Here is a 14,645-nt window from a genome sequence, read left to right on the forward strand (position 1 = left end):
AGATTGAAAGAAGCCAAAGCTTATCTCACGGTGCTCTCATCAAGAAGACATCAAGCAGACGTTATTTGAGAATATGCACACTACTCCAACACTCCAAAGTCTTTTAAACTTTTAGTTTTTTTTAATTCTGCGCATTTTTGTGGTCTGCAATAATATGAAGAACAGGAATGTCAGTGAAACCGAAATGTCTCATTGCAAACTTTTCTTTCTTTGTCTCTTCCATTTTTCATTTCAAGGGTATGCAAACTTTTGGACTGGATTTTATATACGCTGAAAGTATTAGTTTAACCAGGGCAGCGTGACTGACTCGGAGAAAGCTAGCGAGAAGGGCAGCATTTCAGCCCAATTGCTGAGAGGTGACGGTGTTTGCTTTAGCTACGGTTTCTCCTCTAGAACCTGAACAGTTCAAACGGTTTCCTCAGGGAGCTGGGTCAGCAGTCTCGCACTTTCACAGTCAGGCCAAGAGAAAGAGAGCGAGAGACGGATGGGGAGGAGGGAGACGCTAAAAAGAGAGAAGGTTGAAAGAGATGGAAAGCCAGAGGATGGATTGAAGACGCTGTGTATCAGCTATGTTTCATTGTGTTATATTTCTGTTAAAAATAGAAGCTTAGGTTTTTTATGCATTCGTTAGAAAAAGAAGTGTTACACTTGGCTTGGCTTGCACTACACCTCAGCGGAGTGATGTTAATAATGAGTACTGTACACGTACTGTATAGCATAATAAAAGTTGCCATGTGGTTGTAATCAATTTCACAGTTACGAGAGAAAAGAGTCAGGGCTGAGAAATCTCCCGAGAGCTGTGAGGCTTGTGAATTTCAATGAGCTGTAGAGAAAGATAAGGAAAAAACACAATCCCGCCTGTGCTGTGCATTCGTGTGTGTGTGTGTGTGTGTGTGTGCGTGTGTGTGTGTGTGGTGGGAGCAACATATCACCAGACGTCCTTTAGCATTGATGAGATCATTATCTCTCTGCACACACATTGCTTTATACCCAACAGCTACACACTGTTTAAGTCATAACAGTGAAGACATATTACACATACAGATCGTCGCTTAATCACAGGAAGAGCTAAAATGATTATTCTGTGTATCAGAAGAGAACGAAGGAGAAGGGAGCATCTGGAGTTTCCAAATCAAAGCTGATGAGATAAACAAGTGTGCTTGTTGTTTCCTCCCTCAGTATGTATGTTCTTTCTTTGCAGCACGTTCATGCTCCTTGAATGAAAAATTGGAGAGACAGAAATCAAAGCAGAGAGAAACAAAAAGCACAGGGAAGGATTGATCATTTGCAAGACTTGAGTCAAACTTTTCTATCAATTTAAAGGAAAAGTTCAGCAAAATATCAAAGATCATATAGCAATTTTCACATTTACTCCAAACGTAGTCGATCAACCAGAGACATGCTGGTTTGTTTTTTTAGCTTCATACTGAAACTGTGTAGCTAATATCGCTAACAAATAACGAAAGTCTATCTCACCCAAAATCTTTTCTGTACATTTCCGCCTCCATGATGTGGTTGGTTTAGGACACAGCGGGAAAAAAAGGAAAAAATGAGGAAAAGAAATGAAAGAAGAGAGAAAACAGGGAAATGCTATTTACATTTACAAGGTTTGAGTCCATTCTTTCTAGCATCCTAAAGGAAAAGTGTGGTGAAAAATTGAATATATACAATTTCCCCCTCCTCTGAAATGTTAAATCAATGATATATTAAATCAAAGACCAAAGACATGTTGTTTTGCGTTTTTTGTTTTTTTTTCATACTTTCATACTGTGATGCTAATGTAGCTAACATAAGTTTATCTCAATCAAAATTTTTTCTGTAAATTTCCACTTCAAACCACGTCCATGGTGTAGTTTAGGATACAGCGGGGAAAAAAGTAAAAACAAGAGAGAGAAATAAAAACAGAGAGAAAACAGAGAAATGTTGAATCACTTTCAAGACTTGCATCTATTGTTTCTATCAACTTAAAGGAAAAGTTTGGTGAATGATCAAATATATCCCATTTTCCCCCTCCTCCTAAAAGACGTCTGTGTGTGTGTGTGTGTGTGTGTGTGTGTGTGTGTGTGTTTTAGCCTTGTAGTGGATCGGTAATGCTAACAAGTTACATAACTTTATCTCATCCACAATCTTTTCCACCTCAAGCCACATCCATGTTGTGGGATTTACAGTAATCTATAAACATGAAGAAAAGTTCTTTACCATGTAGCTGAAGGCTGTAATGTTATGTGGAGGGCCATCTTTACTGTTTTAGCTCTTGTACAAAGATCTGCAGGATATGTGGATAATAATACACTTTCACTTTGAACTTTGGACAACTGCTGCTATTTCACTGTGTTTATTTAGAAATGATATTATTTATACCACATTGATTCTGAAATCTTGAATCTGGTTGTTCAGAAGGTAGACAGTAGTTCCAGCTGTAATATAAACAACAGGTTGATATTAATGCGCTAGTTCTAATACATTATTGTTTCTATAGTAACAGCTCACACATGGGGACATGTATGGTGTTTAACAAAGAAAACATATAATCGTGGAATTTTTTTTAGGAGGTGTATGGAAGGAGTCTCGAGTGTCAGCGCTTTGTAACAGTCACAGTGCTTTGTAAATTTCTCGGCATGGGAAGGTCTTCAGGACAAATGCTTAAGTGTGGGGTATTGCGTCAAAAATATCACTTATAAGTGAAATTAAATGTACTCCAGCATTTAAAAGTAGTAAGTAAATTATTTAAACTTTATTCCTTTTAAAAGGACAATTAATAGTATAGTAAATAACATTGTAAAAATCGGGAAACTCGTACAAAAAGTTACGAAAGGTTAGGATGAGTGGTTTTACCTTTTCTTATGTGGTTTGTTGTCCATACAAATATGTTTTGAGTAAGAAATAAATCACAGTGATGGAATGGTGTGATGCTGTTATCAGCCCAAAGTTGATTATTTTCCCATAACAGCATGTCCTGAAGTGTTTTATTTCTCTTATACAACAGCGCTTTGCCAACAATTCCAATGTTTAATTTACTAATGAATGACACATCATACTTTTTATCTGTTTATAGTTACATTAAACTTGTGGAACATCTGCAAAGCCTGATGTCACGTACGTTATTGCAGCTACAAACTCTCGTTCCCTCATCAGCCTAAGACAGAAAAACTGTAGCTTGGTACCAAGAAACTGTAAATTGCAGAAAACAGAACTTAGAGCTTTACCTCTGACACTGGAGACTCCTTCCATTAATGTAAACTAAATGTCATTTACAGAAAATTTCAGCTTATCATTGACAATACTGTATGTTTTTCTTTGCTAAATAAGAACACATTATTTACTGAGTTTACGATTAGACTTAAATTATGTGGAGCGTCCACTGTACAAGTCCCTGTGTAATATAGTTAATAAATAAAATTAAAATCCAACAAAAACAAAACTGATGGAATGGGCGGCAGGACTAGGGATAAAAATTTATGAGGGTCGTAACAAGTGTTTTGAAGATGTGTTTTGAAAATGTAAGGAGTAAAAACTCCCATGAAAAATTAACTAATTTATATTTTACAAATTTAAATGATAGGAACATTAATTATACTCAGGTACAAGTACGAAGCCCCTAAATTTATTCTTAAGTATAGTAATAAAGTATAATTACGTACATACTTTCCACTAGCGCACATGTTTTAGCTTGGAAAATTTTGTTAATTTTATTTTTTTATCAAAATAAAGTATAACAGATGAGGAAATTATTAGCGTTACATTCTTTCATATGGTACTAATAAGACAGATACTGATACTAGATTAGACAACTTCATATTAAACACATGAATTGATGAATGAAGAATGAAGGAAGGAAGGAAGGAAGAAAGGGAGGAAGGAAGTGCAAACTTTTCTGCAAGTATGTGTCAGCCGACTCTCCACTAAAATTGGCCTCAGTTACACATGTATACAAGCCTGACTATAAAACAGCTCCTAAACTCACATCACAAAGCCAGCCCTTTCATTTTCCTCTCCTTTATAGGCATATTAGCCTCTCCTGCCTCTCCTGCTTTGATATACTTTAAATCTGAGGGTGAACATAAAGCACAGGGGTTGTTGGTTGCTCTTGTACCCTTTCTATAAACAACGTGAGCTGATAGAAAAAAAATGACGACGCCTGCACGGATCGAGGCGTCTATTTTTCAGGAAACCTCGCTGCATCGTTAACAAGCCGTTGCCCTGTTATTAAAGGCTTCAGAATGTTCACATGCTTTTTATAGGAGATGCAGTTGGAGAGGTTGGAGTCACGGGCATCCGGATGTCACTAAGATGGCTGCGGTGCAGAGCAAAAACTCTGCTTCGGCACAGAAACTCAATTATAAAAAATGATTTTTTTATTTGCGTTAATACATTTTTTATTGTTTTTCACAAGCAATAAAACAAATTAATTGACAGTTCATTAAAGTTTTATACAACAGTATATTCTCAATTCTGATCTGTTGATAAATTTTCTGTAACAGCCACTCGGACAGTGTTTCCAGCTGCGAGGCGAATCACAGGTTTATGTTAATACGCTTGTTCTAATACTTATATCATTCTATAATAACAGCTCATTCAAAGGGACTTGCATGATGAAAAGGAATTAAAAAAGTATAATTATTCAAGGTGAAGTTTTCTGTAAGGAGATGTTTATTTAACAATTTTTGGAAGGAGTCTCCAGTGTCAGTGCTTGGTACAGTCTATAACAGCTCATTCAAAGGGACTTGCATGATGAAAAGGAATTAAAAAAGTATAATTATTCATGGTGAAGTTTTCTGTAAGGAGATGTTTATTTAACAATTTTTGGAAGGAGTCTCCAGTGTCAGTGGTACAGTCTATAACTTGTTTTCCATTCCCGGAAAGTCTACACTTTTACACTTTATGGTTTCTCGGTAACAGGACCACCTTCGTTTTTTTTTTTTTGTCTTATAAATTTTAAAAGAGTGAGAAAAAAGAGAGACTGGTCAGGGAAAGACTGTTTAAAGCTGCTATATAATGTAACTGGTAACATTAACTAACATCTTTCATGGACGTTCCACAACATCAAACGTAACTCTGGATATAAAAGTACGATGTCATTCGTTACTAAATAAACACTTGTTTGCATTGGCAAATGTTGTATAAAAGACTAGCTGCAGATTGTTGCTGCATTTGTTTTATAAAACCAGACAATAACACAATCTAATAATAATAATAATAATAATAATAATAATAAAAATAGATGCATTAAATCATCAAACTGAACATAGCTGGATATCTGGCCCAAACCATGTGTCCAAAATAAGTATTTTAAAAGCAGTTAAGACTGAAATCAATACTCTGTCTGCTCTAAATTAGAAGTTATATTAGGAATTAGGAATTATTTTCTGGACATAACACAACGTCAACATGTAATTCCATAAGATATAGTGTGTGAATGATACACAAGTCTAACACAGACGTTTCAGTTCTCTGACCTTTCCCTGTTTTCTGTGCAGTGCATTTTTCCTTTGAGAAGTAACCAGTAAAACCGCTGTCTCATGTTCTCTTTGACCTTGACGTTGAACGGATGTTGTGTTCCTGACAGTCCTCACTGTCACCTATGTGTGAGTCTCTCCTACAGCCATGTGGAGGCGTGAAAGGTGTTTTGTGTGTTGCGTCCTGAGGATTTTACTGTACAGGGTTAACGTGTCTGAGCCATTGTTTCACCAAGCAGCTCTGAGGTTTTTAGAAGCAGGCCTGGTTTGAATTTGACCCATTTCCCATTCCTGTGGTAGACATTGAGTCTTTCTTGCTTTTTCTTTGTCTTTCACTCTTTCACTTATTTGGATGAGAGATCGAGTTTGAATCATAAAAGCTACTCAGCAAAATGGCCGTTTTTTGGGGATTTTTTTCAGGCGTGCAAACTAGAACATTTCAAAGGTTCAGGAAAACGTTTGCGCCAAACCAAGAGAGTTACATGCTAAGAGGAATGTGATTCTCTTTCTCTGTTTCTTTTTTTTTTGCAAATTAAGAAAAGACGTGGTGAAAAGGAAAAGGAGGGAGCGTTTTGAAAATTGCCATTGGCTCCTGCCCAAGGCACAGTCTTTTTGGTAATGAGGGGTTAGGAGCAGTGTTATTGCTCCCATATGCCGCCCTTGGTTTCTGCTGCCTTTGATGCGAGCCCAAGTCACCAGCGTTCACTCTGACTCAACACACACACACACACAAATACACACACAACCTTTTCTAACCTGTAAAGCATGAGCTTTCTGCTCTGGCATTTATTGTGGTTCAGTTCAGTTTTTATGGTCTGTGTTGCAAATTAGTATAGACACCAAATAAGTGTGTAAGAGTGTGTAGTCTGACTTTCTCCTTTAGGTTCACACACACGTTGAAAATATATCAAAGCAGCTAATATATCTACAAAGCGAAGGGAAATGAATTTACGTTGTGGGTTTAGGAAGTGTATTATAGTCACATTCGTACAAATGCACTTTGTAAATCTTTGCATTTCCGTAGTGTACGGTGCATGAACGTTGCACATTTGTACGTGGATGCGTATGTGCACGTGTCAGCGCTCGGAGCAGTGTGTTCGCCCCTTTTTTTGTTTGGATTACCCAAGCGGGGGTTGGAGTGCAACATGTGAGGTGTGTTTATGAATTCGTCCCGAACTTCCTCTGCTTTTATAATTACGCTGGTATTAGTCACAACTAAAACAAAACAATGGAAAGTATTCAAAGTTCTCTTCGAACACACGGATGGACAAACTCTAAAACTTAGCATCGCACTGCCACACAAAGATCCGTAATAATTTCCAGTCTGAAATTTCAGCCATTTATATTTTCAAGCTGTCCAATTTTCAAAGTTCTAAATTCAAAGCTTTGGAAAGGTTCAAGGTTTTCTGGAGTGAAACCACCGGAGGTAGTGAGCTGTGCTGCTTTGTGGGAATGCATGGAGAATCGTTCAGCGTGTGTGTGTGTGTGTGTGTCTTCAGGGAATTGGGGGGAAGTCAGAGGTCTGCCCTCACACACAGCGTAGTTAGGCTTTTCACCTTCTGATGACTTCCATTCACCACCTTGCCAAAACGTGTGTGTGTGTGTCTGTGTGTGTGTGTGTGTGTGTGTTGTAACTCTTTAAGGGGGAAGGGGGGTTGAGTCAAACCAGGCCGAAGAACATATGTGATTTTGTTTCCTATGCATTAAAGTTTTGATTTGTTTTGAGAAGGGATTGAGTGTGAGATTGTGTGTGTCTGTGTGTGTGTGTGTATGTGTGTGTGTGGCATAGTTAATGGAATTTGTCAGTAAAATCTAAGCGTGTGTTGCTCTATGTTTGTATAAGTGAGCCTGTCTGCCTGGCTGTGTGTGTGTGTGTGTGTGTGTTACATAAAGTCCTGTTAAGAGGATGAACTGCTGTCTGGGTCCTGCACTGCAGTATGATAGATAAGCCTGCTTTCTTCCTTTTTTCTCTGTTCTTCTTCGTCGTAGATAATCCACCTTTCACACCATCCATCTCTCTTCTCTCTCACTCTCTCTCTCTCTGTCTCTTGCTCTCTCTCTCTCTTTTCTTCCCTCTCAGCCTCTTTCCTTTCTTTCCCTCTCTTTCTCTTTTTTTTACACTCTGGCCAGGGGAAGGGAAAATGTATGAGTCACTGAGTAGGCCGTTCCCTTGTGTGTGCACATGTGTGTGTGTGTGTGTGTGTGTGTGTGTGTGCGTGTTTGTGTATGTGTTTGGACAATTTCTGAGTGACGTCACCCTCTCAACACGTTACTAACAAAGTGTTTTGTCTCTGGTGAGCAGCACCTGGGCCAGCTGGCACGTCTACCTGGCCGAAGGGACACTTTTCTCTCTTTCTGTTTCTCTCTCTCTCTCTCTTTCTCTCCTAGTCTTTCTCTCTCCCTCTTTCTATCCGTGCTGTGGGTTCGGAAAGCCCCTAAGCTCCAGCCGAGCTCAGAGCTTATTCCCATCATTCCAATCCGATCCTATTCCATCCATCCACAAGCCAAGTGCAACATCTAGGCTGTATTTATAGCTATAGGATTCCCTGTGCATGTGGCTCATCCTGATCTGATTCGTCTCGGAAAACCTGGAAAACTGTGGGAATTTATAGACTTACATTCATGGAAAAATGTGCAGGAAATGTTACAGAAGACTTACTAAGGCCCTGGAAGTTTTTAGTTAAAAAGCTATTAATTGTTTTACTTAAAGGAAGTGCTTATGTATGGAATAAAATACTCCTCCTGAAGACGTTGGAAAACTTAATGTTACAGCTTTATTTCTGACTGTTACAAAGTGCTGATACTGGAGACTCCTTCCAAAATGCATGTTTTTTTAAGGCTGCAAATTACACATAATCCTTTTGAGCTGTATCTATTTTGACTGAAAGTCTACAATGAGCATTTATTTCTCTTTCTTCTCTTTCGGTTTGCACACACAGATCTGGAAACTGAGCTTAAAAAACCAATTATCAGACTATTAGACTATATTATTAGTGTGTATGAAAATACAGTCTATCTGTATGTGTTTATTTTAGCATTATGCTTCGAAACATTTCTTCTAAGAGGTGATTCTTCTAAAAGATGCTATCTGGCATGAATAAAATTTGGCTCAGATTTGATTTTATTTCTGGGCTTAGGTATCAAAGTATCAAATCATTATTAGAAATGTTTTATATTTGTTAAATAACTGATACACTTATGGTTGTCATATAGTTATGAAATTCTGAACTTTGTTCATATTCTAATTGTGAATTGGTGAATTTAATTCAAACTTTTAAACATTTTAATCACATCCATTCACTGGTCATTAATAGTGATTATTATTAATCATGTCTAATATTTCAGTGAACTTTGTGAGGAAATGATAATTGATGGAGGATTGGTTTGCATCAGCGTGTGTGTGTGTGTGTGTGTTTAAGTTTCAGTCATTCAGTACAATAGGGGTCATTAGGGGTCATATGGTTGACTCTAATGTTAAGGAAGTCAGCAGATGTGAGTCGTTTAAAGATGACCTTCAGCTGTCATGTATAGAAATACTGAAAAAGTCATGGAATTCCTAAAAAAAAAACTCGCCTAAGAAATGTGATTCTTGAAGTCTTTCTTATTCCCGATCCTGGTCTGTTTTTGACTTTGTGGCCTCTGATGAGTAAGTATAGAAGGGAAACCTGACTTGCGCACAAAAACCGCATGGCCAGATCACCAACTAGTGACTCCTCATTGCTGCTATTTTAGTGTGACGCACACACAAGCACACACACACAAACACACACACACATAGACCAGCCAGGATGCTTTGGTCCTGCACAGCTGGTCTGGGTGGATGGATGCTCGCTGCATGTGTGTGTGTGTGTGTGTGTGTGTGTGTGTGTGTGTGTGTGTGTGTGTTTTATACAGCGTGTTGGTGCGGTGTTCTAGCTGGCAGCTCAGGGTGTGGTGCCCTCTCTCTGGGTAGGGGAATACCAACAGCGAGGGTTTTGCCCCTGACGGCCTGCCAGGCTGCTGCGGTGCACCGGCCCGGGTGCAGACTACACTGTCGCCCCGCCGGTTTATTTTAGCTCCGCTGGCTCTAATCAGTTCCAGCCCTCGTGCAGTGGGGCCCGAGGGGGAAAAAAAACGAACGAAAGAAAGATTTCTTCCTCTCTGACTTTGGTGTACTGTTTCAAGCTTTCATTCTGGCATTCATTTTTTTTAAACCGGTCTCACTATTCTCTTGTCTCTCTTCCCTCATTACCACAAAATGCCTTTGCTTCCTTTAGTCTCCTTCTTTGAGATCGTAATTGCTGCTGCATGTTAACCCAAGAGTAACATGTCAGCACTACTCAACATCATGAACACTGAAATGACATTAAAATTAAATGAAATCTTTACCCTCCCATGTCTCACCCCCCATGTTTCAACTCTTGAATCTGAGTCGCTTTCTAAACACCTCTCGCTCTCGCCCTCTGCAGGAGAAAGAGAAGAAGTACATGCTGCAGGTGGACAACCTGAAGCTGAGAGATGTGGAGAAGAGTTTTATGTCCAGCAAGCACATCTTCGCCCTGTTCAACACTGAGCAGAGGTGAGCTAAACCTGTGTCTTTACGCCATACAGCAGCACAAACAGCATGACACAATAGCAAACAGTCTGGTTTTCTGAAACGTATCTATGTATCTACTCCAGTGTTTGTTTGGTTGTTTGTAGTCAATTTATTGGCACGCTTCATGAAAAAATATAAAATAAATAATGCATGGAACTAGTGATATTTTGAACTTTTTGCTCTTGAAGGGTGCCAATAATTCATGTACTGAGAAAAGAACATAATGAAATGTTAATAAATGTTTAAAATACACTATGTACAGCCCAGGAAAGTGCACCTCCTCACAAGAGGTCCCCATCTCCTGAATTCTAGTCAGTCTAGTCTATGTCTACTTCCTGGTTTAATTACTACATAAAGTACAATTGTTAAACGCGAAGTCTTACCATTCTCTCTTACCATTCTGAGCTTTGTTTTCCTGTTTGTCTTATCAAACCTGCTTTTCAGCAGTTAGCTTTCAAATGCTGGACAGTAAATACAGTAAAGATTCTGGCTACTCATGCTTTCCTGAAGATTGTGTTGTATCCATGCTCCATCAGAGCCGCATAAATGCTAGTAACATTGATAAAACTCAGATTCTTCCCTTTGAAAATTTAGTCCCATCTCTGAGCCAATTAATTTCAGACCTTAATTTACAAACAATAACATAAAGCATCTAAACAAGACATAAACATTTATTGACATCCCACCAACTGCCCTTAGACTTCCATTATAATTGAGTTTGGTGCAAACAAGTTTTCTGTTTTTTTTCTCAGTGATATTTTTACCGATGTGCTTGATAGAGATCAAGTAAACACACTGATGTATTCTTTTAAGGTTAGCTTCAGAGTAAAAGCTGCTTATATGGATACTAAGAACCTTACTCATGACATGTGGCTCATCTCTCTCTCTCTGTCTCTCGCTCTTTCTCAAACACACGCTTAGGAACGTGTATAAAGACTATCGTCAGCTGGAGTTGGCCTGTGAGAGTCAGGAGGAAGTGGACGGCTGGAAGGCCTCGTTCCTCAGAGCTGGTGTTTATCCAGAGCGTGTGGTGGTGAGTTATTTCTTATCTCACTGAACCCAAATTTGCTAAAAAAAAAAAAAACTTAAGGAGAAAGTGTAGAGCTATATCATGACACCTTTATCTTCTGATAAGGTTTTAATTGAAAACATTTGTAGTTTTATAATATATAATATTATAAATACTGTCAGTATTGTAATTACATAATCTTTGTCCTTACTATACAGTTATTATGCTTATATATCTGGTGCTGTGTTTCTTTTTCTTGTTGCATTCCACTAGGAAAAGGACAAGGTATGTCCTCGTCACTAATGTCTGATTTTTCATCTGCACACTCACTTGTTCTGCCTTTATTTCACACCAACTTCAGTCAAATAATCACCCCAAAACTAACACTCAAACCTAAATATACCACTAATAGCTTTCCTCACCTGTTTAGAGTGATGCGAGTGAGGAGAACGGTTCGGATGGCTTCATGCACTCCATGGACCCCCAGCTGGAGAGGCAGGTGGAGACCATCCGCAACCTGGTGGACTCCTACATGGGCATCGTCAACAAGACCATCCGTGATCTCATGCCCAAGACCATCATGCACCTCATGATCAACAACGTGAGTTCAGGTTAAAGCAGAGCTCATAATTTCTACTGTATCCGATGAAGTGCTGCATTAGTATGTTAGTACAGTCAGCTATGAGCTGGTTTATAAAGTCTGAACATGTGAGTCACTTTATGAGCTCACACACAGAAAAATATACACAGTTTGAGCTCTTACAGTCACTCCAATCATTCAAATGATCCAAATACTAAATCCGGGCATCACTATTTCAGCTTTTGGGGTTTTTTTTTGTTGTTTGTTTTTTTTTTTTTTAGAATTTCTTAAATTTTGCTGTAAGGGTGTGCACATAACGAAACATTTTGTGTCCAAGAATCCTCAAAAATCACAAACCCTCAAGGTATCTGCACAGCCTGCACTTATTCGAGACTTTTATGCCCAAACAAGAAGAAGAGAAAATGAAAACCATGAGAATTTGGTGTCCTTTGTTTTTGTGCTCCACTGTTTTCTCTTCACTATTTTCTTTTTTTAATAAGCCATTGTATGTATCCCTCATACAGATAGGGTTTTTGACGTACAGTGCCTGATATCATCTCTAAAGAGAATAAACGTCTTGTAAAAACGTGTTGCAAGGAATAAGTGCAAATGGCACGCCCACAGGCTTTCCCTCTAAAAGCCGTCCCTATTTCCTGTCTGTGGACTTTAATATATGAAGGAGAAACAAATGGTGACAATACTGACACACACATTTTTCTTTGGGCTCCACCTTCGTGAGGCATTAGACCGGAACTTTTGTTGAACTCCTAACCTTGTTGTAAATTTCATGAAAATAGCAAATCACGTCTTAAATCAGGTCTACAATGATTTATTGTCTATATAAATAGATATGAATATAAATTATAGGATGCAACAATAATCCTAAATGAGATGACAAGGTCATTCATCATTCTGTCTGTGTCTCTCTGTGTTATTTTGCTCTGCCCTGCCAGACGAAGGAGTTCATTAATGCAGAGTTGTTGGCTCAGCTTTATTCCTGCGGTGATCAGAACACTTTGATGGAGGAGTCGGCCGAGCAGGCTCAGCATCGGGACGAGATGCTGCGCATGTATCACGCGCTCAGAGAAGCCCTCAGCATCATTGGAGACATCAGCACCAGCACGGTGTCCACAGCTCTGCCTCCACCCGTCGACGACTCGTGGCTACAGGTGCAGCGCATTGGCTCTGGGGGAAGGTATGAAACCGAGAAAGATGGAGATTCACTCATTAAAATGTGGCTATATGGATGAATAACAGGAATATTTAATTACTTTTGAAGATTTTGGTGTGCCAGCTTCCCATCATTAAACAACTCTTCATTACCATGAATAATGAAGTGGCTCCACCTGCTGTTGGAAAATGGCTACTGGTCCTTTCTTAATATTTTATAAATCTGATGATTTTCTTCTCTAGTTTATTTTGGAAAGTGGCTTAAGCTTCTTTGTTAAATCCTAAACTCCCAACTTATTCATCTTAAAACATATTATTATAGGTATTTAGCAGGCATGTAGGTGAGAGTGAGGAATGTGTTCTGGGAGTTTAAGTAGCTAATTAAAGGAAAAATAACATTCAGAAATTTTCTTGCATGCTTGTATATTCTTAAGTGATAAAATGTATAACAATTAATAGCGATTAATAATTCTAAAAGAAAAACCTAGAGATAATATGCAAGGTTTGAACTGATTGTCAAACTTATAACCACTTAATTAGAAATTTTATTTTCATTTTCTGAAAAGTCTGACCGTAGCTTCCACACTTAAAGGTAGTTTGGAGTGCAGGGTAAAGATTTAACTTGCTTTATACCACGGTGCTGTAGAATTGATGATTCTGATTGGCCAGAAGGTGTTGATTAATCTTCTATAACATCAGCTCTGATAGTAGTGCAGCTGCATATTAGTGTGCTGGTTCTAATATATTATTATTTCTGTAGTAACAGTGAATTCACAGGGACTTGGAAATATAATAAAATAAAATATGTGATGTGGAGTTGATGGGGTGAAGTTTTCTGTGAGGAGCATTTTTGGAAGGAGTCTCCAGTGTCAGCGCTTTGTAACAGTCATAATGATCATGCTGATCTGTATAATTTTCTACTAATGAACTCATAACAGACAGTCAGATGTGTAGTTTTGCTTTATAATTTGTGGACATTAGCTTTCTGTCTTGCAAATGAAAATGAAATGAAATCTTGTCTTGCAAGATTATTTTGCTAACTGGCTGTTAGGACCGTTGTAGTGGTCAACGGCTCAGAGTAAAGCTCCGTTATTTTCACAGAATGTGACCGTGCCAGTATCTGGACCGATATGGGAGCAATTGTGACCTTTTTTGTTTTGGCATGTACAACAATATTGTCTTTTTTTCTCACCTGTAGGTCTCCAGCTACCAGTCCCACCCCTCAGAGACGAGCTCCTCCTCCAGGACCACCAGGCCGCCCTGGTTCTCGTGGCTCCGCCCCAGGCCCTCCTGCTGCTGGTGGGCCTCCTTTGCCATCTCGCCCCGGGGTGTCTCCGGACCCATTTGGAGGCCCGCCCCCTCAGGTGCCCTCCCGGCCTAACCGGGCCCCGCCCAGTGTGCCCAGGTGAGAGAGTCAAGCTGTAGCATTTTGAAGCTTTGTGAAGATGCTGTCATGAGGTTCGAAGTTGGTTGCTTGTTAGTGTATGTAGTCCTGCCTAATAAGAAAATCCGTCTGCTCTCAGCCGAGGAGTGTGAGACACCTCTGAGCGGAGAAGTGTGGGTGAGTGATGATTAGGGGTATTCATCAGTCACCATTTTCGTTTAACGTTTAAACGATAAAAACTCACTAACGAACTAACAAGCATCTGTAAACAACATGCTACAATCATGCTTTGTACATTGAACTAATTTAGATTTATTTTCAGTTGTATTATTGTTATCGTTCAAACGTTCAGCCATTTAATGTCTGGTGTAGTCAACATATCGAGTGTGAATGAATGAGTGAATGAACACATAAAGCACAGATACCTGAGTGCACACACGCACACACACACACACACACACACAAAAAAA

The 14,645-nt window shown here is 39.0% G+C and overlaps 1 protein-coding gene across 13 annotated transcripts in view; it reads left to right on the top strand.

Moving 5' to 3' along the window:
• The window catches only part of dnm1a (dynamin 1a), a 65,738-nt gene that overhangs the window by 40,449 nt on the left and 10,644 nt on the right, over window positions 1-14,645 (top strand). For 8 of the 13 annotated variants that reach the window (XR_008301086.1, XR_008301087.1, XR_008301089.1 and 5 more), the window contains exons 16-22: window positions 9,905-10,014; window positions 10,954-11,065; window positions 11,315-11,326; window positions 11,472-11,642; window positions 12,575-12,816; window positions 13,990-14,196; window positions 14,315-14,352. Coding sequence is in view for 7 of the 13 variants with exons in the window: in XM_053230235.1 (XP_053086210.1) it covers window positions 9,905-10,014; window positions 10,954-11,065; window positions 11,315-11,326; window positions 11,472-11,642; window positions 12,575-12,816; window positions 13,990-14,196; window positions 14,315-14,327 (867 nt within the window). In the remaining 6 variants the exon portion in view is untranslated. The remainder of the gene's footprint in view (window positions 1-9,904; window positions 10,015-10,953; window positions 11,066-11,314; window positions 11,327-11,471; window positions 11,643-12,574; window positions 12,817-13,989; window positions 14,197-14,314; window positions 14,353-14,645) is intronic. The other 5 variants (XR_008301085.1, XM_026921830.3, XM_026921829.3 and 2 more) reach the window with 2 other exon arrangements.

This window comes from Pangasianodon hypophthalmus, chromosome 27, assembly GCF_027358585.1.
Source record: "Pangasianodon hypophthalmus isolate fPanHyp1 chromosome 27, fPanHyp1.pri, whole genome shotgun sequence".
Classification (NCBI taxonomy): Eukaryota; Metazoa; Chordata; class Actinopteri; order Siluriformes; family Pangasiidae; genus Pangasianodon; species Pangasianodon hypophthalmus.